General features: G+C 40.8%; 9 protein-coding genes across 17 annotated transcripts; 5 read left to right on the forward strand and 4 right to left on the reverse strand.

Annotated features, from left to right (window-relative positions):
- The first annotated feature begins 18 nt into the window (after positions 1-18).
- Positions 19-3,423, forward strand: sax (type I BMP receptor saxophone). 4 transcript variants are annotated; one of them, XM_018013250.2, is made up of 8 exons: positions 19-177; positions 691-808; positions 961-996; positions 1,102-1,177; positions 1,246-1,904; positions 1,962-2,372; positions 2,443-2,668; positions 2,730-3,423. In XM_018013250.2, the coding sequence occupies exons 1-8, from the start codon at positions 111-113 to the stop codon at positions 2,877-2,879; spliced, it is 1,743 nt and encodes a 580-aa protein (XP_017868739.1). In that variant the 5' UTR covers positions 19-110; the 3' UTR covers positions 2,880-3,423. The 4 variants fall into 4 exon arrangements, with proteins under 4 accessions (XP_017868739.1, XP_017868740.1, XP_017868741.1 ...); XM_018013252.2 differs by lacking the exon at positions 19-177 and adding an exon at positions 313-449; XM_018013251.2 differs by lacking the exon at positions 961-996.
- A 353-nt stretch (positions 3,424-3,776) lies between these two features.
- Positions 3,777-6,182, reverse strand: TTLL12 (Tubulin tyrosine ligase-like 12). The gene is made up of 2 exons (XM_018013358.2): positions 6,100-6,182; positions 3,777-5,996 (listed from the first exon to the last, which is right to left on the reverse strand). The coding sequence occupies exon 2, from the start codon at positions 5,870-5,872 to the stop codon at positions 3,971-3,973; it is 1,902 nt and encodes a 633-aa protein (XP_017868847.1). The 5' UTR covers positions 5,873-5,996; positions 6,100-6,182; the 3' UTR covers positions 3,777-3,970.
- A 130-nt stretch (positions 6,183-6,312) lies between these two features.
- Positions 6,313-8,951, forward strand: puml (pummelig). Its single transcript, XM_018011905.2, has 2 exons — positions 6,313-6,749; positions 7,452-8,951. The coding sequence occupies exons 1-2, from the start codon at positions 6,669-6,671 to the stop codon at positions 8,799-8,801; spliced, it is 1,431 nt and encodes a 476-aa protein (XP_017867394.1). The 5' UTR covers positions 6,313-6,668; the 3' UTR covers positions 8,802-8,951.
- On the reverse strand, positions 7,326-12,021 carry cathD (cathepsin D). 2 transcript variants are annotated; one of them, XR_016270482.1, is made up of 3 exons: positions 10,985-12,021; positions 9,592-10,905; positions 7,326-9,272 (listed from the first exon to the last, which is right to left on the reverse strand). XR_016270482.1 is itself a non-coding variant. In XM_018011907.2 (2 exons), the coding sequence occupies exons 1-2, from the start codon at positions 11,885-11,887 to the stop codon at positions 10,645-10,647; spliced, it is 1,164 nt and encodes a 387-aa protein (XP_017867396.1). In that variant the 5' UTR covers positions 11,888-12,021; the 3' UTR covers positions 7,326-10,644. The 2 variants fall into 2 exon arrangements, 1 of the variants encoding a protein (XP_017867396.1); XM_018011907.2 differs by having other exon boundaries at positions 7,326-10,905.
- Positions 12,022-12,184: 163 nt separating this feature from the next.
- On the reverse strand, positions 12,185-14,319 carry zda (peptidyl-prolyl cis-trans isomerase zonda). Its single transcript, XM_018011906.2, has 7 exons — positions 14,113-14,319; positions 13,507-14,016; positions 13,366-13,448; positions 13,156-13,297; positions 12,922-13,089; positions 12,620-12,850; positions 12,185-12,530 (listed from the first exon to the last, which is right to left on the reverse strand). Exons 2-7 carry the CDS (start codon positions 14,008-14,010, stop codon positions 12,453-12,455), a joined length of 1,206 nt encoding a protein of 401 aa, XP_017867395.1. The 5' UTR covers positions 14,011-14,016; positions 14,113-14,319; the 3' UTR covers positions 12,185-12,452.
- A 312-nt stretch (positions 14,320-14,631) lies between these two features.
- Positions 14,632-18,539, forward strand: LOC108616587 (uncharacterized). 4 transcript variants are annotated; one of them, XM_018011895.2, is made up of 5 exons: positions 14,632-14,835; positions 16,817-16,888; positions 16,946-17,868; positions 17,935-18,156; positions 18,224-18,539. In XM_018011895.2, exons 1-5 carry the CDS (start codon positions 14,632-14,634, stop codon positions 18,426-18,428), a joined length of 1,626 nt encoding a protein of 541 aa, XP_017867384.1. In that variant the 3' UTR covers positions 18,429-18,539. The 4 variants fall into 4 exon arrangements, with proteins under 4 accessions (XP_017867384.1, XP_089327351.1, XP_089327352.1 ...); XM_089471225.1 differs by lacking the exon at positions 14,632-14,835 and adding an exon at positions 16,570-16,694; XM_089471226.1 differs by lacking the exon at positions 14,632-14,835 and adding an exon at positions 16,570-16,694 and having other exon boundaries at positions 16,949-17,868.
- LOC108616598 (uncharacterized) lies at positions 14,877-16,210 on the forward strand. The gene is made up of 3 exons (XM_018011912.2): positions 14,877-15,433; positions 15,503-15,621; positions 15,997-16,210. The coding sequence occupies exons 1-3, from the start codon at positions 15,146-15,148 to the stop codon at positions 16,208-16,210; spliced, it is 621 nt and encodes a 206-aa protein (XP_017867401.1). The 5' UTR covers positions 14,877-15,145.
- Positions 18,483-22,201, reverse strand: LOC108616597 (uncharacterized). The gene is made up of 3 exons (XM_018011909.2): positions 21,953-22,201; positions 21,816-21,876; positions 18,483-18,897 (listed from the first exon to the last, which is right to left on the reverse strand). The coding sequence occupies exons 1-3, from the start codon at positions 22,199-22,201 to the stop codon at positions 18,554-18,556; spliced, it is 654 nt and encodes a 217-aa protein (XP_017867398.2). The 3' UTR covers positions 18,483-18,553.
- Positions 19,123-22,386, forward strand: Adck1 (aarF domain containing kinase 1). 2 transcript variants are annotated; one of them, XM_018011903.2, is made up of 4 exons: positions 19,123-19,216; positions 20,035-20,716; positions 20,782-21,333; positions 21,410-22,386. In XM_018011903.2, the coding sequence occupies exons 2-4, from the start codon at positions 20,063-20,065 to the stop codon at positions 21,749-21,751; spliced, it is 1,548 nt and encodes a 515-aa protein (XP_017867392.1). In that variant the 5' UTR covers positions 19,123-19,216; positions 20,035-20,062; the 3' UTR covers positions 21,752-22,386. The 2 variants fall into 2 exon arrangements, with proteins under 2 accessions (XP_017867392.1, XP_017867391.1); XM_018011902.2 differs by having other exon boundaries at positions 19,142-19,292.
- Positions 22,387-22,884: the final 498 nt, after the last annotated feature.

The raw sequence follows: 22,884 nt of genomic DNA on the forward strand, positions 1-22,884 counted from the left end.
ACACAATAAGCAAATGTAAATAGAAATAGGGTTTTTCGGGTGACCACAGTCAGCAATGTATACCTGTTGGTGTTGGCTAACGTACGGCTGTTAGTGTTGGGAAAAAAACAATGGCAATGGAGTCAAATTTATTTTTGGTTTTTCTGTTGTCGTTTTTTTTATATAAAAATGCAAAAGGTGTGTTAAAATGTGTGTTTAATTATCACTTAGTTGATGTACAATACAAACGTTTTCACATAAACACTACTGTGTCGGTAAAAAAGCAGCATATTGTCTATAAAAATGATGCCTACGCGCTGCTTGTTTGTGTGTGCATGTGCGTGTGTGTGTGTTGCACGACAATTTGTTTTCATATGCTACTGTTCTGACCAATTGCGCCGCGAATAAAGACAAGTCTGATACAAAATTGTCACGAAGTGCATCAAAGAACATGAAAATAATATACAATTGTAAAAATATGTATTATATAAACACATAAGAACTCTAATGTGGGCGAGCATAGCATAAAAGTGCATTTATAATCTACACACACACATGCGAACACAAACTCACTAACACATATATATGCTTGCTTCAGATTTGTGTATAGAGAAATGTATTTGCGTATGTGTGTGCGCGCATTGAGTATTTCTAGCCTTTTGGGTGTATTTGTGAGACTCATTTGAAGTGCTGTTTTTGTTGTTCTTGCAGCGGAAATAAGTGGACTGTTGTTAGATGAGCAACAGGATATGGATATGGAATTGCCGCCGCACATTAACGGCAAAGAGTTTCCAGCGATACCGCAAAACTCTTTATTAACGCATCCGAGGTAAGTCAATTGAGTAGAATTAAATGCATCTGCCAATCACTTCAATTAATAGCTAAACCAGTGCAATCATCATCTATTGCTATATCCTAATATCCCAAGACCCTAATATTTACGTCCTACCCAATCTATTTACACGCTGCACTCCTTAATAGAAGACATGTTAAGAGTAAGCGACGCATGAAACGAAGGTAAAACGCATTTGCCCGCCTGTTTAATAAAGCTCTCCTCACGCACACACACATATTTTATATGCTTTGAATAATTTGCTAATCTTATATTTTTTGCATGCACAGATTAAAATGTTATGCGTGTGAACCACCCTGTCTCGATCCGAATCAACACGCCCATACATGCCAGAATGCCATACAGGTGAGCAGTAGATAGAGAGTCTGTTGTCTAATCTGCCTGATTAATCATTTCCTGCTTCTCGATTGCAGTGCTGGAAATCGCGTACACGTGATGCCGTCGGCCAGGAGCTGGTGTCGCGTGGCTGCACCAAATCCCAAGATCAGCTGCCGTTAATTTGCAATCAGAATGCATTGAATAAGTTCAACGGCCCCTCAAAACGCAACACAGCAAAGTTCATAAATATCGTTTGCTGTGCAAGCGATTTTTGCAATGATGGCGAATTCCCCGAACTGCCGCCGTTCGTCAGCGGCGATGTGGTGATCACAGCCGACAGCAGCAACTTGAGCAAAATGATCGCTGCAATTTTGGGACCATTTCTAATCATCACACTGATGGGCGCTATGGCGGTGTACTTTATGCGTCGCAGCCATCGCAAGCGACTGGCGGCAACGCGCATTAAACAGGATCCCGAATCGTATTTGGTGAATGATGAATTGTTGCGCGCCACAAGCGCAGGGGATAGTACTCTGCGTGAATATCTACAGCATTCGGTTACTTCCGGTTCCGGTTCAGGGCTGCCATTGCTGGTGCAGCGCACACTGGCGAAACAGGTGACACTGATTGAGTGCATTGGCCGCGGCAAGTACGGCGAGGTGTGGCGTGGCCACTGGCACGGCGAAAGCATTGCTGTCAAAATATTTTTCAGCCGTGACGAGGAGTCGTGGAAGCGTGAAACCGAAATCTACAGGTTGGTTAACACTTTAAATTACTCTGAGCTCATATTTACTAATCTGAACTCTTTTAGCACCGTTTTACTGCGCCACGAGAATATACTAGGCTTCATCGGCTCCGACATGACCTCTCGCAACTCCTGCACTCAGCTCTGGCTTATGACCCACTACTATCCGCAAGGCTCTCTCTTCGATCACCTGAACCGCAATGCACTTAGCCACAACGACATGATTTGGATTTGCTTATCGATTGCGAATGGACTCGTGCATTTGCACACTGAAATCTTTGGCACTGAGGGCAAGCCTGCCATGGCACATCGCGACTTGAAATCGAAGAACATATTGGTCACGGCTAACGGCACCTGTGTCATAGCTGATTTTGGTCTAGCTGTTACGCACTCGCATGTTACGGGTCAGTTGGATTTGGGAAATAATCCAAAAGTGGGCACTAAACGTTATATGGCACCTGAAGTACTGGATGAGAGGTATGCAGACTTTAATTAACTCTTGACCATTGAATAGCTCAACTCATTTCGTTACATCTGAACTCTTTAGCATCGACATGGAATGCTTTGAAGCACTGCGTCGCACTGATATTTACGCCTTTGGCTTGGTTCTGTGGGAGGTGTGTCGCCGCACCATTTCGTGTGGCATTGCCGAAGAGTATAAGGTGCCCTACTATGATGTGGTGCCCATGGATCCCAGCTTTGAGGATATGCGCAAAGTTGTTTGCATTGACAACTATAGGCCGTCCATACCCAATCGCTGGAGCTCAGATTCTGTGAGCATAAAACACTATATAGATTATGTTATCATATACTAATTATGTTTCTCATCTACAGCTTCTGGCTGGCATGTCCAAGCTAATGAAGGAATGCTGGCACCAGAATCCGAATGTTCGCCTGCCAGCGTTGCGCATTAAAAAGACTATACATAAATTAGCTTCCGTTGATGAGAAGATACGTTTAGACTTTGATGAAGTGTGCGTTTAGTAGTTGGTTTAATGTTTAGACAGTTAAGTTTTAGCTCTTAATTAACCGTAAGCGACATTAGTTGAGTTAATTTTGCTAGCAGGCTAAGTTTCACTCATCTCTACATTATATATTGAAGTTTTATTTTTCATTGTACTCTTTTTCGTTAGTCTGTAGCTTCATGAATCGATATTTAATTTTGTGCCTTGCAAATTGCCTTAAATGTAAAAAGTGGAAGAACTAACTTGACTAGAAGTATCAACTTTATAAGTTATGCAAATTGCCTACATTTATACTTAAAACTTAAATCATTTTCATTTAAAGTGCCATTACAATTAAGAATTGGTAAATAGCAAAACGCGAAAACATTTTATATATATATTCATATTTATAAATAAGCTCACTTTTTACGTCATACACCTATGAACACACTGAACACTGAACGTAAACAGCTATCTAAGCAGCTATATTGTTTCTTTTTCTTATCAAGCTATGATAGAGTTATTGAGAATGTAAGCAATTGGAGACACATACACAAAAAAAAGAAAAAAAAAAAACAATCAAACACTCTTACACATGAAACATATTGCGCACCTAGTTAAGTGAATAGTTCCCAACTACATATAGAAGATATATATACACATAGATATATATACATATATATTTATCTATATACAATACTTCGTATACTGTACAAATGAGCGCTATTTAAGTTGTATATGTAGTTTACAAATGACTTTTAAGATATGTACTATCAACAAATAAAATACAACCTAATTGTTAAGCAAAAAAAAAAAAAAAAAAAAAAAAAAACAAATCTCATAATTTGTCAAGTGAAGTGAAAGGAAAACAAATGTACTTTAGTTAATTGAGAGATTTCCTAAACAGAATTTGGTGAAATAATACAAATTTATATGATTTTCAATTTATAACGGAGAGTTTATTATCCAAAACAAATTTGTATGGCTCTAGCATAACTTTAAACTTTTCTTGTGAAGTATGAGAAATGTTTGTGAAATTTTGTTTGAAATCGTTTCTGATTATGTTTTTTGTGCACTTTATATGAATTACTAAAGTTAACATATTGAATACTTCTTTATATATATACATATTTATATGTTTTGATCCTTTGGTGTTAGCAAGCGGAAGGTTTTGTCGTTCTGCTCGTCGAGGAATAGCAGTTTGAAGATGTCATTGAAGAAATCGGGATAGTAATCGCAAGCTCGCTTGCAATCGGGTGTCCAATTGATCTCCAACAGCTTTGGCTGCATGTCCATCTGCGTCTCCGTCTCCTCCCGGCTCGGCCATGCCAGCATTATATCGGCAGCATATAGTGCTCGCGATTGGGCACAGGGCGCTATGCCACAAGGTGGTGGCTCCTGGCTAGCGCACTGCAACACCTCGTGCAGCATCTCACAGATGAGATCCTCCAGAGCGGCCCAGTCGTGCTGAGGATATTGCTCTTGCCACATGCTCAAGAAATCATCACATTCTATGTGATGCAGCTGTGCATCCTCCTGGTAATTCATTACCGTATAGTGCTTCTCGTAGTCGTCAAAGTTGTCCAAGGAGAAGGCGTGATTGGCAAAGCGTAAAAAGAACTTGCGATGCACGTAAGCCTCTAGGGGCTTCACACGCTTCAGCAGCACCACGTAGCGCACATCGAATTTGACCAAGGCATCGATTTCCTTACGCTTGAACAGCACGGGCCGCTCTATGTACTTTTGGGCTATCTTTGGTCCGGTTATAGGCAAACGCACAATTTGCTTAATGTTATTCGTGATGAGGGTATCGAGACCACGTGCCAGATTCCAGGGCTTGATAATCCAGTGGTTATCCAAACGCTTTGCTGCTCTACTCTGAAAATAAGCCACGAATTCCTTCAGCTCGGTGGATAAATTGTACGTGGTAGGCAGCCAGGCCGGATAAGTCTCCAATGTAGCCGCATTATGATGTTCTTGAGCGGCACGACGTCCCACAATAGCCAGCAGATCCTTGATGGTTATGACATACTCAAAAGGAAACTGGTTTACGAACTTGTGCGGCGTATCCCTAGCGAATTCGGCGAAATTTTTATAGTGAGTGGTGAGCCAGAGCACATCCGCCTCCTCCTGGCTGTCGACTACCTCAAATTCAGACGCTGTTAGATGCTCGCGTAGCACATCATATTGAGCGTAGACCTTTAGGGGATCACAGCGAGCAGGTGGAGTAGGTGTTGGCAAGGTCTCATCCTCGTGTGGATACGATTCGGGTATGTGGCCACTGGTAAAGTAATCAGCACTTGGCTCTACCTGCAGGAAACTTTCCCCGCTCAAATCAGTCTCCCGCCAGGGCAGCAGCAAGGCGGGGCGCTGTGGCGCATCCTTGGCCACATATTCGGCAAAGTCTCGAGTCACTGGAGTGCCCTGAACCGAATCCCGTATGGGAAACAGTAAGCTGTAGGTGATGTGATTAGTGAGGTACAGCAGTGGCACTAGACGAAAGTTAGGCTCGTCCGAATGATTGACCGCTGAACCGACTTCATCCATCACATACCATATGGGCAGACGTTGCTCGTCGGTCAATCCTTCGCTGGCAATGGTGTAGGCATGACAGTATCTCCATACACGTCTCATTACCTTATCGATGCGTTGCTCATGCTCCAGATCAACGCCCGTGATGGCGCACAATCTATCCGTCAGCTGTGGATAGCTCTCCAATTGCTGGCGTGCGGTACTCCAGCGAAATGTCCAGGCATGATCTATTAGATATATAGCCGTGGGATCGTTTGCCTTGATGCCCTGTTCGCGTGCTACCTCCAAAGCAAATGCTGGTTTTGAATTGTCGTCATCGTCCTCCTCTTCATCAACCTCATCGTAGTCGATGAGCATTAACTGCAGCGCTTCGCCAGCATCAAAGATATCCGCGCAAAGCTTGCGATAAAGTGCTGGCCAGAAATGCACAGGAATTGCAGCAGATTCTAGTTGTGGTTTGTGCAGAGCCACAAATTCATTGTATTTGTTAATTCCATCCATATCGTCTGCGAGAACGTTGTAAAGGCACTGCCTCTGACCGGCAAATCCACATGGCTGGTATATTTTCTTTTTATTTTGACATTTAGTACTATTAAAATATACTATCTAGTAACTACTGAAAATGCTAAAGAGCAGGATTAATAAATATTTGAACTTGTTAATTAAAGCAATCAATATCGTTAGGTGTAAGAGGAACTAATACAATATTAATAAGGGGTTGAAATTACAGATGTTATTGTTGGCAGGAGAAATTAATGAATCTGATATATCAGTGATATTGTGTATTCAGTTAATTTAAACTAGTTCCGCTGTTGAACTGTGTTGGTATTTTTCTCAAATTCCGCAGCAATTTGCTTGGCAAGTTTAATACCAAGCAACGAACATATGTCAGGGCTGCGGTATGCCGAACAGCTGTTGCTCCAGTCGAATTTTTGGTGAGCTCATATAAATAAATGACAACAATATACAATTTCACCATTAGATAGAAATTACACTAAAGTGGCGGCCGCACACACAAACACATCCATACAGAATACCACATACTATCAGCTAGCTAGCTTAGAACAAAAATTCATTGTCATCACAACTCGACACTAATCAAGTCGTTTTCTGACCAACAAAAAGGGTTAACTTGGCCTATGCAATATTAACAAAATTCGCGCAAATGTTGCAACGTCGCAGTCATTTGCTAGTATTAATTATTGTCGCTCTTCTGGCAAACATTCAAAATTAACAACAACTACAAAGCATCTGAGAGAAAATACTACGAGAGAAAAATTTAAGAAAATATACTCAAATGAGTGGCACACTGTCATTGCCAAACCAAGCCGAAGGCCCTGCAGATGCTCCGCTAGAGGCTCGGTCAATGGACGTTGAGGTAAGCGAAACGAGAACGAAAAAGGATTTTGAATGACTTTGACACAATTAAAGCCACAAAGGTCAAACGATTAGCTTTGAATGCTTAGAAATATGATATAGACATGTGTGTGCATATATACAAACTTGCTTATACATTCTAACATACATCAATGCATATGTATGTACATAATTAAATGCGCAGTTTCTGTGGGCGCGATCATTGTGTCCGTTAGGTAATCCACGCCCATTTGGCGGCACTTCCGCGTATGCCATAGCAGCTGTGACGTATTTATATAAACATATACGGATAGCTGCATACGTGTGTGTGTGTGTGAACAATTGCTGCTGCGCCTGTAAATCAGAGTATAACAATACTCCATTTTCGTCAGCTGTCAAGTATAACAATAATTATAGAATATAATAGTATAAGAGTGCACTACAATAATATACAAAAGCAGCTATAAACTCTTGCTGTTGCTTTGCTATAGAATGTATGTCTTGTCTTTATCAAGACATGTTATGTGTATATTTGCTTATGTCTAATATCAAACATTTTTCTAATCATACACAAGAAAAAACAAAAACAAAAGCTGCATTTTTCACAACAAAATTCCCTTTTACATTTGTGTAGAGAAACAATTTGACAAATTAGATAGTTATAGTTATGTTTTCTGTGTAGTCAAATTCTCGTACTTAATTTTTATGAAAAATTACATTCTAGGTTTCGAAAACTAACGGCTTCAGCCTTTGGCAATGGTGGCATAACTGGACAGCATCATCGCCAACCATGCTGCGGGCCGTAGAAAAGAAGATATTATCATATCTGAAGCTGCCCTACCGTGGCTTCTTTGTGGACATAGGTCCGGCTGTGGGCGATGCGGACAAGATCTGGACGGTGAGCATGAATACAGAGTCGAAGGAGGTGCCGCTTGTGTTGCTGCACGGCCTCGGCGCTGGTGTTGCCTTGTGGGTTATGAATTTGGATGCCTTTGCCAAGGATCGTCCCGTCTATGCTATGGATGTACTGGGCTTTGGGCGCAGCTCCAGGCCAATGTTTGCTAAGGATGCCTTGATCTGCGAGAAGCAATTTGTTAAATCTGTTGAGGAATGGCGTCGCGAAATGAATATTACCGATATGATATTGCTGGGTCACTCCATGGGCGGTTTCATTGCGTCCAGCTATGCCCTGAGCTATCCGGAGCGTGTTCGACATCTGATACTGGCCGATCCTTGGGGATTTCCCGAGAAACCCGCCGAATCGACGAATACCAAACAGATTCCACTGTGGTTGCGTGCAATTGCACGCGTTCTGACACCACTGAATCCGCTGTGGGCGTTGCGAGCTGCCGGCCCGTTCGGCCAGTGGGTGGTGCAGAAGACACGGCCGGATATTATGCGCAAGTTCCAGAGCACTATCGAGGAGGACATCAATCTGCTGCCCCAGTATATACATCAGTGCAATGCCCAGCGGCCGAGCGGCGAATCGGCATTCCACAGCATGATGCAGTCATTTGGCTGGGCCAAGCATCCAATGATCCACCGGATCAAGGATGTACGCAGCGATATACCCATCACATTCATCTATGGCTCACGCAGCTGGATCGATTCCGCATCCGGTGAGAAAATCAAATCACAAAGGGGCACAAATATGGTGGACATTAAGATCGTGACCGGTGCCGGGCATCACGTGTATGCAGATAAGCCGGACGTATTCAATCGCTACGTCAACGAGACCTGTGATATATACAAAGTCAACAAAGGTGAACGACAGCTGCAACAGTTGCCGCAGCCGGTGGCAGCAGCAATGCAGATGATCCACGGCCCAACTGAATCGGATGAGGAGCACGATGTGCCCAATCTGAATACAGCTGCGGCAACTGTGGAGATCAAGCCCGAGGCGGATGCTGCCCAGGATGTAACATCCACAACCACAAAGGATGCAGTGGCAGGAGCAACACCAGTCGCGGCAACATCAGCACAAGCAACGAAAGCAACAGCTAAGACAAAGGCCACCAAAGGCGAACAGTCAACGAATCCAGATGTTGATTTGGCCGATGTGAAACGAAAATGAGAGAATGCGCAATGAATATTCTTGCCGGCCTTTAAATTATTATAAATGTTGCTCCACCAACAATGTGTCTATTATTACAATTATTATTATTATTTTTTTTAACTTTATTATTAGCTTGTTTTTCGTAGTATTAAATGTTGTCTTATCTTAGTCGCTCGTTTAGTTTGTTATTCTCCATTGTCGCCCAAGTCCAATCGCCCAATCATTTCTTTCCCTTGTGCCTCAAGCCAACGTTGATGCGTGATTCAGTGCTCGCATCTGATTAATTACGCGTGCTATAATATTCTGTACAAAGTTCAAGAATTGTTCTATTCAATAATTTTGTGATAAATCATTTGTTATATATTCCTTATATTAGGAGTGCGCCTAAAAGCTCGCTTTTGCCTACGAATCCATTTCCTATCAGCCATTTGACGTAGGTTCAGCTCACACGTGTGGGTCTGCGTCAGTCATCGACCCAACCCAAGGGGCCTAGAAAAAAAAAATTGATTTAACTTTTAGCTTAGCTCATCTCAATTAATCAAGCATTGCAATCTACAAGCAAATATGCGAATGTACTTAATGTGATTATTTCATAGGCAAAACTAATTCATTCAAATTTTATTCACTGAGCAACTGATGAGAAGCTGGGTTTGTTGCTAACCCATTTTTATTTAATTAGAGCCAAATGAAGCTCTCATTATCTGTATTTAATTCCTGATTTTCGTAATTACTCTCCCTTCTATTTTCTCATGTGTTCTCCCTTACAAATTGTTTACTCCTTTGTTCATTCTGTTATATAACGATTTACCTTAATGTATAACAGTTTGCCCTCTTATTTAACAGTTCACTCTCATACTACAGTTTACTCAATTGTGTAATAGCTCGTAGTCTGATCTTATTTATTTATTTTCGTCTATAAGAGCTTTCTCACAAATCCGTTTTCTCTTTTATGTATGTTAATTCGCTCTCTTTGCTTATGTTAACTGTCCCAAATATAAAAGCTCGTTATCTTAAACAACAGCTCTCTCTCTCTCACTCTCACCTCCCAACAAAAGAGCTCATTATCTTGAATAAGCACTTTCACTCTCTCTCTCACATATCAACTTTCTAGCTCTCACTCTCTCATATAAGCTCTCTCTGCTTACCAAATAACCTCTCTATTCAATTTTCACAAATTGATCTAGATGTCACAAATTTTAATCAAACTTTATAGAAACTAAGTTTAAGTGCCTTGTTGCATAGTGTTAATTATATTATATTATATATACATGTACATACACATTTGTTTAGCAATTTATTTTCCAGGCTTTGTTCTATCAACGATGCTCATTGTAATAAGCGCTCGGCATATAAACAAATTTATGTGCATGTATGTATATAATAAATGATTGAAGTAATCAAGTGTTTTAAACCATATATATGTATATATGCCCATATCAGATCTGTTTAATTTATGACTGCTCGCCATCCAATACGAGCACAAACAGCGATTCGCTCTCTTTCCGTTGAATATGCATTGGAAAGTAAATATATGTACATATATGTATATAATAAATAAACAAAGCTGTTGACTATATACAGAATTATCAAAGAGTATTAAAAAACAAAAATAATTTGCCACTTGATAAGCAAAGGTCCATGACTAACAATAACAAAACTCAGACACAACGAAGAAAAAGGCATATTTTTTGTTTTTTTTTTTTTTTTACATATTTTTGAACTATATATAATTATGATATTTAATTTGTTTCTCGAATTGCAAGAAGAGTCTTTCGAACTACATGAATAATTTTTTGCTGCCTTTTGCATTAGGACGTTCGTATATATAATTGAATAGGAAAAAATGATTTCAGAGACAGCTCTACTTGGCATCGGCAAAGCCAACACGATCGTTGCCCATATCGAACTCAGTGTAGTATTTGCCAATGAAGACATCGCCCAGAATCCAGAGAGGACCATTTGGTGGTGGTATATCCATGCCCATGAAGCCGGACAGGCAAATAGTTTTGCCCATTTGGGCAATGCGCAAAATGTAATCCTTGCCCTCCAGCTCAAAGGTCTTGCCGCCCAGCACGAATTTAATGACCGGCAAATTGGGTATCATGTCACAGGAGACGACGTACTGGAAGAGTAAACAAATATGAAATTCAATACCTCTCTACAAACACATATAAAATGTTAACCGTAAACAGCATTCTCACCTGTCCACCCACAATGGGGGTGCCACCAATAGCCTGATTGATCGATGTAGCCTCGGCAGCAGGTGCGGCAATTAGCGAGGTGCCCGTATCAGCAATCACCTGGCAGCCACCTTTGCACAGCTCCACATTGTTTATTTGAGCCGAATCCATTTTGATTTGCCAGTAGCCCTTGCGTGTAACAGGCAAATAGGTGAAGTCGCCAGTATAATGATTGGGATCGGAGCCACCGAAAATGATTTCACCTCCTTCGGGTGCCTTGGGATCACGATTCAAATAGAACGAAAACACCGGCTGTGCGATCAAACTCTGCTCGAACATATTGTAGAATGGTGGCTTAACACCATCCACCGATATCGAACTGTAGCCCAATCCAAGGATACCGTCGAATTTGGCAGCGACAAAGACCAATCCGGGTTCACTCAATGCCTCGGCGAATGTTTGGCCCTTGATGTCCAAGCCGGCAATGTTGACTGTATCGCTGGATAGGTAACCCGAGAGACTGCCCGAGCCATAGTGTATATCGAATGAAGTGCCATTTTTGTTGTATGTCGATGACTTGCTGGCATCGTATTTGTTGTGCATCAGGCAAGCAATGTTGGTCAGGTGACATTTTTTGGATGGCACCCAAAGATTAGAGGAGCCCGTATCGAAGACAACCTTAAAATTCTGGGGTGGTGTGCCAATCGATATGGGGCCGTAGTATTGGGCATCCAGGTAATTAGAGAGTGGTTCGGGTGAATCACCGGCGCCATATTTAATGCGCAATTGATGCAGCTCGGTGCCGACATCGGCAAAATGCCGGCGTACAGATTGGAATTTTGTTAACGGCACTCGCAAGAGTTGTGGCTCTGCGGCCCAGGCTAGGGCCAGGCAAGCAGCAATTAGTAGCAGTGTCTTCTGCATGACTACTGCAAGTAATTTAAATGTTTTAAGTTGGAAAATTCGCTCTCGACTGATTGGTTTGGAATCGTTTGTGTTGCAGTTAACTAAATATTCGCGATGCAGCAGTGAAAATGATTCAGCAAACAAAATGTACTAAATTTGACCTGAAATACCAGTCGCCGTTTTACCAGGGCTGAATAGCATTTTACATTCAGTAACTGAATTTGTTCGTTTATTGTTGTAAATACTTGATAAATTTTATAATTTTTGATTAAATCTGATACATCCGTTTGTTCTCAAAAGGCTTTTGTAATCATATATATTTATATATATATTTGCAATAAATTGTTGAATTTAATCTAACATACGATATCCAAAAACCGTAGCTCTTTGACTTATTGTTACTTTTTAAAGTGTGCTTGGTAATCCTTCTCTGTGCATATAAAAAGGGGTATCTTTATAAGCAACCATTTTCCAACGTTGATAATTTTGATATAGATATATAGATAGATCCTCTTCAAAATGCATTAGAAATTGCTTAAAGTACCGACTTGCGAAATATAGTTTATGTTCTCTTTTATCCTGTTCAGTACTTGTAGCGGTAAATAGCTACGCCCGCTACGCCTATTAAAATGGTGCCCATCAGAAATCCAATTAGTTTCAACTGGAAGAGAAAAGCAAAGATTAGAAAATAAAATAGAACATTGAAAAAAGGAAAAAAAAAAAAAACGGGAATGCCATTTTTCAGCTTACTTTTGAATTATCTACCAAGGGTGTTTTCTGCCGAACGTTTGTTTTTTGCTCCATTTTCTTGGCCTGACCTAACATTTTCTGGTACATTTCTTTTTCGTTGTGCTCATCTCGGCGCGCTTTAATAAAGAGTCTAGCCAAATCTGACTGTACCGATCGATTTTCCGGCTCCAATGTCGCAACCTTCTGCAACAGCTTGATTGCCCCCTGCGTATCATTCTTGCCCTCGAGCACCTGATAACGAGGCAATTGGGAGATAAAGCTGTGTTAAGTGCCACGTACACAATAAGCGTTATTCAACTCACCCTGCCCTTCCGATACAGGGCCTTGGGATTATTGGGCTGGCAACGCAGAACATGCTCCACAGACTGCAATGCAGCATCGTAGGCGCCAATTTTGATTTGAGCCATTGCCAAATTATTGTACACAATCAGACGATCTTCTAGCAGGCTTTGCAGATCACTGTTCGATAGCTTTACAATCAATTTGATAAATATATGATTATATTGTTACATTATACATTAATCATCAGTAATTACCTCAATATCTTCCTTGCCGAATTCCGCATCGGGATCACCATCGCGATTATCCAAATAGTCAAGCGCACGTCTATACAGATGTATTGCGTTATTGTATTCCACACGTTTGTAAAAGTAATTAGCGCGCTCTTTTTTCCTCGCACTGCATTTACAAAATATAAATGGAAGTGATTATTATGAATTTTTAAATTATTATCTATTATATATTACCCATATTTACGCAGCACATCAAAAGATTTCAAATCTGCAAAGTCTTCGTATTTAACATCAACCAGTTCCAATTCGTAAATCAGCTGGAATTATAAATAGATTTATGTCTTCTCCTTATCTTTAACGGATCGTTGCACTTACATTAGCGTTGGGTGGTATAACAGTTTCGGGTGGATTTTCAGTTTTAAGACCGATGGTGCCGTAGCCGAAGCGTTGATCGATACTAACTTGTGCCACTTCGCCAACATGCATCATTGGCAGCACCATGTCCAAGCCCTGGACCACCTCGAAATCGCCTACATGACATTGGAAGCGCTCTTCTTTTTCCACAACAGTGCCATCTTCCAGCTTTCCAGTGTATGTTATCGTTACCAGATCACCGCGATTGGGCCGCTTGGCATTGGCGGGTGCCTTTTTGATAATCCGCTTGATTAGCTGCTTATTTCCCAAAATATCGCATTCGATTTCATCTTCTATATCTTCTTCCTGTTTTGGATTATCCTCGCTATTGCTACTACTTTGCACGGCTGCCGAGTCGGCTTCGGATGTTTCCGATTCATTCACATGGGCTCCACGAATATCGTTGGTGTCATCGGCATTGGTTAGGTCTTCAAAGGAACTGCTGCTAGATTTTTCGATGTCCATATTAAGCTGACGGATTCAAACGTATAACATTGAAACATGGAAACATGGAACAAAGGGCAAATAACCCAACCAACAAATTTGGTCACAACCATCGATACTCACTCTAAATGTAGTGCAATTTGGTACTAATTGTGGATAAACAGTCAGTGGCGTTAACTGTTTTGTAAGTGCTAAACTTTCAAACGGTTTGCGCACTGAAACGACCCAACAATTTTAGAAACTAACAAACTATTTGAAATTATACAGTAAAATTCAGGTTTGGGAATGATTACTTTCACAAGTACGTTTGACATTTCACATTACCAGGGTTGCCAACATTGCATGATCAAAGTGCCACGGCCATGTAATTGAAATTTGTATTCTCTTTGCCAATATAAAATATGTTAATTTGTACATCTAATGATTTGCAAATTTCTTTTTTACTTATGGGTAATATTGCAATTAAAAATAATCTTAAGAAAAAAAAAAAAAAAAAAAAAAAAAAAATACCAGGCTACATTAATTGGTTAATATTGCATGATTTTTATATGGTGGCAACGCCAATCAGCTGTTGCTTTCCGCATTCTGTTTCGTACACTACATGTTTTGCATTTCAAAAAACATTTATCGGAGTTTTTTATAATGGGTAAAAAAAACAAAGGTGGCGGCAAAAAACGAGGAAGAATACATAAGCACCGTTATAAGAAGAACAAGCAGCAATCGCCGCGCAAAGGCCGCAAAGCCTTACTCGGTGAGGTTGCAGAAGAAACAAACACGTGCCCGACAACAGTTGAAAATAAAGCGCTTTCAGAACCCTCTTGCTCCAGGACAACGCTGGAAATGGAGGTGAGTATTGAATTGCAATTACTTCATTATTATTAGTTATGCATTAGTTAGCGTGTCGGGATTATCGGGGGTTCGTTGTGATTGATTTAAAGGGGGCTGCCGACGCGGTTGACGCAAATCGCATTGCGCAGGCGTCAGTCCCCCAAACACCAACCAAAAAAGAGAAGGAATTTTTGCGAAAAACTCAGCGCGAGTTCCAGAACAAAAATTTCTACCAAATTGAATAAGTGCTAAAATTGTGAAAATAAAGTGGCCAAAAAGTAACTGAAACCACCTAAATAACTACAATTATAAAAGTTAACTAAACGAAATGGAGCAAATCTGGCGTAATATCTGTGCCCACTACGATGTGCCAGAGGATGTGACCAATGCCTGGTTTGCACGCATCGAACAGCATCTCAGCGAGGACAGTCCCACTCGCGCCTACCACAACTGGCAGGAGATGATGCAGCGCAAGCACGAGCATCTGTCGGACTGTGCTCCGAGTATTGCTTTGGCTGCCTTCTTTCAATACTATCATTTCGATGGCAATCGGAGCTGTGTGCAGCAGAATTGCGAAGTCTTTGAGGAATTTTGTCGCGATGCCATGATTGAGGATGTGAGTAGCTATATAAGATGCAGATGAACATATATCAATATATGAATGTTTTGAAATGATGTAATGCAGGAGCAAGCCAAATCGCTTGTCTGCAATCTGCTGGGTCGCAAGACACCTGATAATGAGGTCACCTGGTCACATGATGAGGAAGCCAATTTGTTGCAGGATGTCGATTTGGTTGTGTTGGCGTATGTATAAAATATAAGAGCATTGAATATGCCCTGTATCCAAATGTAGTGAAGAGGTTAGAGTACTTTTGGAAATCTTTGTTACTACGGCTCAACATACATATGTAGCAGGTCTGTTTGTCTGTCGAAAACTCTTGTCTTTGTCTACTTAATAAATGACAATAAGAGCCTATCCAATCTCTTAAACATATTGACGATACACTTATAGTCGCAGCCAGGAAAATAAAAATTGAGTGATTTCATTGTATTATTAGGAATAAATAATTTTCATTAGTAAAAAGCTTTCCTGGATACAGGGGTACAAACCTAGTCGAGCACTCCCGACTAGCTCATTTGTTAGGATGAGTCTAAATGCTGTTCCTCTGTCACGTCCAGTGCTCCGCCGGATGAATATAAACACTATACCCAACTTTTACGTCACGAGTACGCCAATCTGGATGACGAGAGCTATAAAATGATGCGTGTCAAAGTCTTGGAGACATTGTTGCTAATACCAAGTATTTATGCGACAGCCGAATACCACGAGAAATACGAGGAGCTGGCACGTGCCAATATACGGAATGAGATACGTGAGCTAAAGCAGAAGTAAGAGTTTCAGTCGGAATGTAGTTAGTAAAGGATTTGGGATCGAGAATGCCCAGTCAACAGTATACAATATGCTGCTTTTGTCTACAAATATGTGTGTGTTGCCTTTTTATATAACTAAATGTTGTCAAGAAATCAAAAAATCGATTTTCTTTTAAATTCAATTGATAAAGAATAACGGACATAGAAGAAGTCAATCTATCTATAGTGTATCATTCGAGTGATATGTACGATCTTAGCTAGCTGAATTTACAAGCGATGCGCCAATCATATTTTTAGTTAACAACACTCTGAACAACAAGCTCCTCTGTTAAGTGTCTAACCATAGTGGTATTTTAATCAAAATAAATGTAAACTGATATTGCCATACGTAAGCTATTCATGCGATTCAATAATAATGCTCGATGTATATACATATAATCGAAAAACCGATCAAATTGTAGTTTTATTCAAAAAGCACCTTAAAGTCAACTCGAATAGTGAGCGCAGTAAGTACGAGAAATAAATTTCAATATGTCAACATTTTAAATACAAATTTTAATAAATTTACTTATGTACGTACATACATCATATGTATGTAAACATACACATATTTCTCACCCCACACCAGCTACAATTAAACACCGATGCTTCTACAACAATGACGTCGCAATTCCAAAAGTTTAAGGATAGTTTGGTAAAAGTAAGATATGAATTTATATGTTTACGTTGTTGTATACTTTAATCTCAGTTTTTTTAGAAGAAGCTTAAGCGCTTGCAGAAGAAGAAATCTCCAAAATCAAATTCGAATAAAAGCTATTCAGTAAAGCTTGTCAATTCCATTAAACGTCGAGCAGTTAACTCACAAAGCAAAAATGCATCAGCTACACCCACAAATAAAGGAAATGTACAACTACAGCAAGTCACAAAGCAGCAGCAACAGAAACAACAGCCGCAGCAAAATTCACTGCCTAAGCCCACGTTTTATCCCACCGGACAACAAAAATCCGAAGTAAAAGAGGGCGAGATAATCGAAGAGATTGAGAGCAGCGATGACGATGACTGCATTGTCCTGGAACCGCATATGACTAAAATCACTATAGACACAGATGACGAGCCGGACGATGAGTCATCGAAGGAGCCAGTTGCCGCCAAAGCAGAGGATAAAAATACCGTAGTTAATTTCTTTAAGGTAGATACTAGACGCAGACATCAGTTATGGGCACGTTTCGTAAATGGCACAAGCCAGAATAGCGTATTATATAACAAAAGTAATGCGCGTCCATTATTAAAGGAAAATACGTCGTGTATTATCATTGATGATGGCGGCGATGAGGCCAAGAAAGTAGAACAGAAACAGCCTGTTGCACAGAATTTATTAGATGATAGTGTGATATTTGTACAAGAAGATTTTATACCGCTGTCGAGTGGTAAAGATGATGGTGCTGGTGATGGTGTTAGTCCACAGCGAAAGCGTCATTCAAAGTCGACAGAAGACGGACCGAAAGCTCCTAAAACACCCAAGATGGTCACACAGCGGATGAACGAAGGCCTATTTACCTCAACGGAGCGCAAAAAACTCGCCGATTATAATAGCAATACATATAATCCAGGAGTAGAGTCGAATGCGCCAGTAACTCATAAACGTTCCATTATCATAGACGGCAGCAATGTGGCCTTTGGGTGAGCATTTATTCTTTAGTGCATTACTTGAGTCTGATCTTATTTCTATTCCATTTGCATTCACAGTCATGGTCGCTCCAATATATTTTCTTCGGAGGGCATAAAATATTGTGTGGAGTACTTTGAGAAGATGGGGCACGATGTGAAGGCTGTAATTCCATTGTTTCGACGAAATAGTAACAAATCATCGAATCCTGCCCTGCTCGATCAACTGTATAAAGAGGGCAAAATTGTATTTACACCCTGTAAAAATTTACCCAACCAACAGGCCATCAGCTATGATGATCGGTAAGTCTTAAAATTGGTGTTACTTATAAGATATTTATTTTTAATACCTTAAAATTTTTTATTGTAGCTTTATACTTCAGTTAGCTTATGAGCGTAATGCAGCAGTTGTCTCCAATGATAACTATCGGGATCTCATCAATGAGAATGCGGCATTTAAAAAGATCATTGAGAATCGTGTAATTGGATATTCCTGGTGCGATAATATACTGATATTACCAAAGGATCCGTATGGAAGATTTGGGCCACCTTTGGCTGAAATTTTACGTTGTTAGCGTTCATATTCTTTTTCCAATTTTTTGTTTAACGTTAAATTTAGTGAAGTGAAATTTGTATTGAAGTTAAATATATTTATATATTATAAGAATATAGAGATATAATTGAAATGTTGCGTTTATGTTTAGATTCTAGGCGCAACCGAAACAACTGTTGTTGTAGATATAGTTGTGGCGGTTGTCGGAGCTTCGACAATGTCTATGGTTCCCTGATAATCTGGCGGTGGCTCATTTAAAGCTGCTGCTGCAATCAGATTCGGATTGCTGCAGCCCAAGTCCGTTGTGATGGTCAGAGTGGAGGCACCCAAGTTACCGTCCTTGTTACAGATGTTAAGTTCGTCGTAGCTGGGCGGTAGATCCATACCCTTTGGCAATATGGTCATGTCGTTGTTGTCCACTTCAAGGCAAACGCCGCCATTGCCCATGTTACTGTTGTTGTTGGTGACGCTTATTTCCATTTCACGTCGTGCTGCAGTCATAAATTGGCAAATTTAATATATAAATATTTGAATAATATATACAAATATTGAATATTTATGAGCGTGGCTACATATACATAATTGTATGCTTAGATTTATCTTATCTATAATTTCTATTAAATTCAAATTATGATTTATCGACATGTACTCACTTATCGATAACAGCACAATCGCGCTTTTATCACTCTCTATTTTGGTGCGCTGCATACGCGGCTCGAACAGCTGACGGTTCGTTTCAGTTGCGCGCAGCTGAGCAAGCAGCAACAGATTTGAAGCTGCTTCTCTTTTGTGTTTTACTAATATTTGTGTGTAAGTCTTAGCAACAGTCACTACTAAACAATCACATGTATTGCAACTAAGAGATTTTTGAGCGCGCTAAAGCATCGTAAGTGAAACGCTCTGGCCAAGAAGTTTGGCCCAAAACTTCGATTAGTCATTTATGTAATAGACAACAAATATTACAATTGCTGACGTTGTTTAGCCAATACAAGGTGAAAGTTTTTGGATGGGCAAAATATGTAAATTGTGACTCAACGCAGGTGCAACAGGTTTTGGGGTTAAACGTCTCTGGCAAATTAATTATGGAAATCTATATTAGCAAAGTGTAAGGTGATAAATTATGTTTTCTTGTGTTTTCTTGTGTGTTGCCAATTTTTTGTTGGCAGCTTAATGATGAGTGAAAGTTTACAACGAAGGGCCAAATATATCGTGTTACGTGTTTGAAGTGGCCCAGCGATCTACATTTTATCAACATGAGCGGTGAAATAACACTTTAAAGCCTAGCAAAGTTCAAGCACATTGCTTGAGTTTTGAACTGCTCTGCAGTCCAAAGGTTTATAATTTGCCTGAACTAGTTCTTTGGATTAGAGGCTTGAAATTTAAACGGAATAACAAGCTGTTGATATAACAGTTCATTGGGCGCAGCTTCAAGTTGACTGGCCAGAATATAATTTAAGTTGAGAGTGGAAGAGCTTTCTTGAATCTTAGTTGAGCTTTTTCTTTTGGGGTTGAGCAGTTGACACTGAAACGGAATGACAACCTGTTGATTTAACGGTTCATTGAACAGAGCTCGTGCTAGCTACGAAAATTCTGAGAAAACTAACACAAACTCGTTTGCATCTTTTCAGCTTGAACTGTGCATCAAATCTGTCTTAGATGTTGCGACGCGTGCTTGGGTTTAGCGTTTTAGGCGCTGGCCTCGTCAGCACTGGCCTGAGTCTCCATACGAATGACTATGAACTTAATTCGCTAGGAATTGTGCGCTTGACGCGTTCCGCCTGCGCTGTGGTCGATGTGGCGCTCACCTACAAGCGGGAGCTATATTATAAGGAGTGGGACAAGACCACGCCCGAATACAAGGCTGAGAAGAGTCGCGTGCATAAAATCGCCGCTGAGAAACTACTGGAACTCATCTGCACAAATAAGGGCGTATATATCAAAGTGGGTCAACATATTGGAGCATTGGAATATCTGTTGCCCAAGGAGTTTGTACAGACCATGAAGGTGCTGCATTCGGATGCGCCACAGAATCCAATTGAGGATTTATATAAGGTCATACGGCAGGACTTGAAACGTAATCCCGAAGATTTCTTCGACGACTTCGAGCGTGAGCCGCTGGGCACTGCATCATTGGCACAGGTGCATAAAGCGCGACTGAAGACAGGTGAAGTGGTGGCTGTTAAGGTGCAGCATCCATATGTCAAAGGCAACTCGCGCGTCGACATGAAGACCATGGAACTGGCCGTCAAAGTGCTGGCGCTCATATTTCCCGACTTTAAGATACAATGGCTTGTCGAGGAGTCCAAGAAGGTAACGCGTCCATTAAAGAGGGATTACAGAGATATTTACAAAGATTTCCAAAATTTTCATTTTAGAATCTGCCCATTGAGCTGGACTTCCTGAACGAGGGCAAAAATGCCGAAAAGGTCGCCGAGCACTTTAAGAAATACAGCTGGCTGCGTGTGCCGAAAATCTATTGGGAGCTGAGCTCATCCCGTGTGCTAGTCATGGAGTATCTGGAGGGCGGACATGTCACGGACTTGGATTACATTAAGAAACATAATATTGATGCCTTTGCGGTGGCCAACAGAATCGGACAACTTTACTCGGAGATGATCTTCTCCACGGGCTTTGTGCACAGCGATCCGCATCCGGGCAACATCCTCGTACGACAGACGCCCAAAAACAATTTGGAAATCGTTTTGCTGGATCATGGACTCTATGCGAACCTTAGCGATAAGTTTCGCTATGAATACTCAAAGCTTTGGCTGAGCATCTTGAATGTCGATCGCAAATCCATGCGAAAGCACAGCGAGCAGCTGGGCATCAAGGGAGATCTGTATGGACTGTTTGTTTGCATGGTGACGGGCCGACCATGGGATACCCTGATGCAGGGCATTAACAAAGTCAAATACTCCAAAGAAGAGGTAAACTACTCAATTGGCCCCAGTTCCGTGTGTTAATTTGTCTTATATATGGTCCGCTTCTCTTTCTGTTTTGCAGAAGAACACACTGCAGAGCAACACGTCGCTGGTGTTGCCTCACATTTCGGATGTGCTCGAGCAGGTGGATCGGCAAATGTTGCTCATACTGAAGACAAACGATTTGATACGTGGCATTGAGTCAACGTTGCGCACACAGAACCGCATGACCGCCTTCTGGGTGATGTCCAAGTGCTGCGTGCAATCCTCCTACGCGGAGCAGCTGGCAAAACAACCGGAGGCAGCGAAACGCTGGCAGTTGAGGCTACGCGAACGTTGGGATCTATTCAAATTGAATATCTACTACCTCTATCTGGGGCTAATTAACTTTGGATTTCTAGCGGCGCTCAAGCAGGTGCTTTAGCTTGGATAGCACTTGAATTGAAGTACAAATTAAAATGGGATAAATGCAAACAAAAATGAATTACCTCGTTGTCTCTGCAGGATCAGGCGGCGTTCGTTCTCCCGACGCTTGCGCTGCGCGGAGCTCTAGTTTCATGGTTGTTTGAAGAGTTAAATTAGCTCATCGATTATAGATAGATATAAGATCTTAGCAATATGTTACCATTATAAAAGCCAATGGCGTCAGTATGACAAAGAGAACAAGTAGCACAATGTAGAACGCATAGCCCGAATAGAAATACACATAGTCCGGCTGTGGATAGTAATAGGGATAGTCTCCTGAGTTGCCATTGGGAAACGGTGCAAATGTGCTGTTGCCGTTATATGAGCTGTTCATCGAGCTCTGGATTGTGGCAGTCGTTGTGGACGCCACTGGGGCAGTCACTGCCGTTGATGGCGTTGCAGGTGTCATTCAGAAATATTGTTTCTACTCGTTGTGTCCGCTCGAATTGAACTGAAGCCCCCCAAATTGATGGGCGACCGACCACTCATCCATGGGTCAGGCTCATGGTTCACATATTTGCTTTGTAATCATTAGCTGATAAGGTTGACAAAAAAAAAAAAAAAAAAAAAAAGGAGAAGCAAAGCAAAGCAAAGCACTACCTAGGCCGGGGGCTTAAGTTTGGTGTGCTTTTTGCCTGACCCCCACCCCCCGGCTGACACCAACAGGGCATAGCTTTATCTAATGAGGCGCTATGATAAATGTGTGCAAATGACACACAAACTACGTGAACGTGTATCTATCCAACTACCTATATATACACAAATATTTTATATATTTAAGATATGTGTGTAAGATATCTCCATGTATGTGTTATTGCCTGTTTGTATGATTTATAGCAAGTTTTCCATTGTCAAGACGTTCCCTGTTTCTATATTTTGTGTTCGGGAGGTGTAATATTTACTTTAGGCATGGACATCCATTTATGTGAAAGACTCACGCAACGAAATGGAATCATGTTTAATTAAAGAGCTTGTAGCTAGCCATAATTGTATAATTTATAAAAGTGGAGCCATTTTTTCTATAATTTATATGTTAATGTGTTTTTTATTGGCATATACATATTTCTGTTTATATAAGAATTGTTATAATTA

Source organism: Drosophila arizonae, chromosome 5 (genome assembly GCF_054131065.1).
Source record: "Drosophila arizonae isolate 15081-1271.41 chromosome 5, UAZ_ARI_1.0, whole genome shotgun sequence".
In the NCBI taxonomy this organism is placed as follows: Eukaryota; Metazoa; Arthropoda; class Insecta; order Diptera; family Drosophilidae; genus Drosophila; species Drosophila arizonae.

What these genes read in the sequence shown, in the direction of transcription:
- sax (XM_018013250.2), top strand. Translation starts at nt 111, where the DNA reads ATGGCAATGGAGTCAAATTTATTTTTGGTTTTTCTGTTGTCGTTTTTT. An exon ending in TCTTTATTAACGCATCCGAG is followed by an intron (nt 809 to 960) that starts GTAAGTCAATTG and finishes ACTCCTTAATAG; the next exon opens with AAGACATGTTAAGAGTAAGC. An exon ending in CATGCCAGAATGCCATACAG is followed by an intron (nt 1,178 to 1,245) that starts GTGAGCAGTAGA and finishes TCTCGATTGCAG; the next exon opens with TGCTGGAAATCGCGTACACG.
- TTLL12 (XM_018013358.2), bottom strand. Translation starts at nt 5,872, where the DNA reads ATGGATGGAATTAACAAATACAATGAATTTGTGGCTCTGCACAAACCA.
- puml (XM_018011905.2), top strand. Translation starts at nt 6,669, where the DNA reads ATGAGTGGCACACTGTCATTGCCAAACCAAGCCGAAGGCCCTGCAGAT. An exon ending in CTCGGTCAATGGACGTTGAG is followed by an intron (nt 6,750 to 7,451) that starts GTAAGCGAAACG and finishes ATTACATTCTAG; the next exon opens with GTTTCGAAAACTAACGGCTT.
- cathD (XM_018011907.2), bottom strand. Translation starts at nt 11,887, where the DNA reads ATGCAGAAGACACTGCTACTAATTGCTGCTTGCCTGGCCCTAGCCTGG. An exon ending in CCCCCATTGTGGGTGGACAG is followed by an intron (nt 10,906 to 10,984) that starts GTGAGAATGCTG and finishes TTACTCTTCCAG; the next exon opens with TACGTCGTCTCCTGTGACAT.
- zda (XM_018011906.2), bottom strand. Translation starts at nt 14,010, where the DNA reads ATGGACATCGAAAAATCTAGCAGCAGTTCCTTTGAAGACCTAACCAAT. An exon ending in CCCTGTATCGGAAGGGCAGG is followed by an intron (nt 12,851 to 12,921) that starts GTGAGTTGAATA and finishes CCTCGTTATCAG; the next exon opens with GTGCTCGAGGGCAAGAATGA. An exon ending in CCTTGGTAGATAATTCAAAA is followed by an intron (nt 12,531 to 12,619) that starts GTAAGCTGAAAA and finishes TTTCTCTTCCAG; the next exon opens with TTGAAACTAATTGGATTTCT.
- LOC108616587 (XM_018011895.2), top strand. Translation starts at nt 14,632, where the DNA reads ATGGGTAAAAAAAACAAAGGTGGCGGCAAAAAACGAGGAAGAATACAT. An exon ending in GGACAACGCTGGAAATGGAG is followed by an intron (nt 14,836 to 16,816) that starts GTGAGTATTGAA and finishes ACCCCACACCAG; the next exon opens with CTACAATTAAACACCGATGC. An exon ending in GGCAGCAATGTGGCCTTTGG is followed by an intron (nt 17,869 to 17,934) that starts GTGAGCATTTAT and finishes TTGCATTCACAG; the next exon opens with TCATGGTCGCTCCAATATAT.
- LOC108616598 (XM_018011912.2), top strand. Translation starts at nt 15,146, where the DNA reads ATGGAGCAAATCTGGCGTAATATCTGTGCCCACTACGATGTGCCAGAG. An exon ending in GCGATGCCATGATTGAGGAT is followed by an intron (nt 15,434 to 15,502) that starts GTGAGTAGCTAT and finishes GATGTAATGCAG; the next exon opens with GAGCAAGCCAAATCGCTTGT. An exon ending in GTCGATTTGGTTGTGTTGGC is followed by an intron (nt 15,622 to 15,996) that starts GTATGTATAAAA and finishes TGTCACGTCCAG; the next exon opens with TGCTCCGCCGGATGAATATA.
- Adck1 (XM_018011903.2), top strand. Translation starts at nt 20,063, where the DNA reads ATGTTGCGACGCGTGCTTGGGTTTAGCGTTTTAGGCGCTGGCCTCGTC. An exon ending in TTGTCGAGGAGTCCAAGAAG is followed by an intron (nt 20,717 to 20,781) that starts GTAACGCGTCCA and finishes TTTTCATTTTAG; the next exon opens with AATCTGCCCATTGAGCTGGA. An exon ending in TCAAATACTCCAAAGAAGAG is followed by an intron (nt 21,334 to 21,409) that starts GTAAACTACTCA and finishes TCTGTTTTGCAG; the next exon opens with AAGAACACACTGCAGAGCAA.
- LOC108616597 (XM_018011909.2), bottom strand. Translation starts at nt 22,201, where the DNA reads ATGACACCTGCAACGCCATCAACGGCAGTGACTGCCCCAGTGGCGTCC. An exon ending in CGCCATTGGCTTTTATAATG is followed by an intron (nt 21,877 to 21,952) that starts GTAACATATTGC and finishes CCATGAAACTAG; the next exon opens with AGCTCCGCGCAGCGCAAGCG. An exon ending in GATCCTGCAGAGACAACGAG is followed by an intron (nt 18,898 to 21,815) that starts GTAATTCATTTT and finishes TTATGACTGCAG; the next exon opens with CACGACGTGAAATGGAAATA.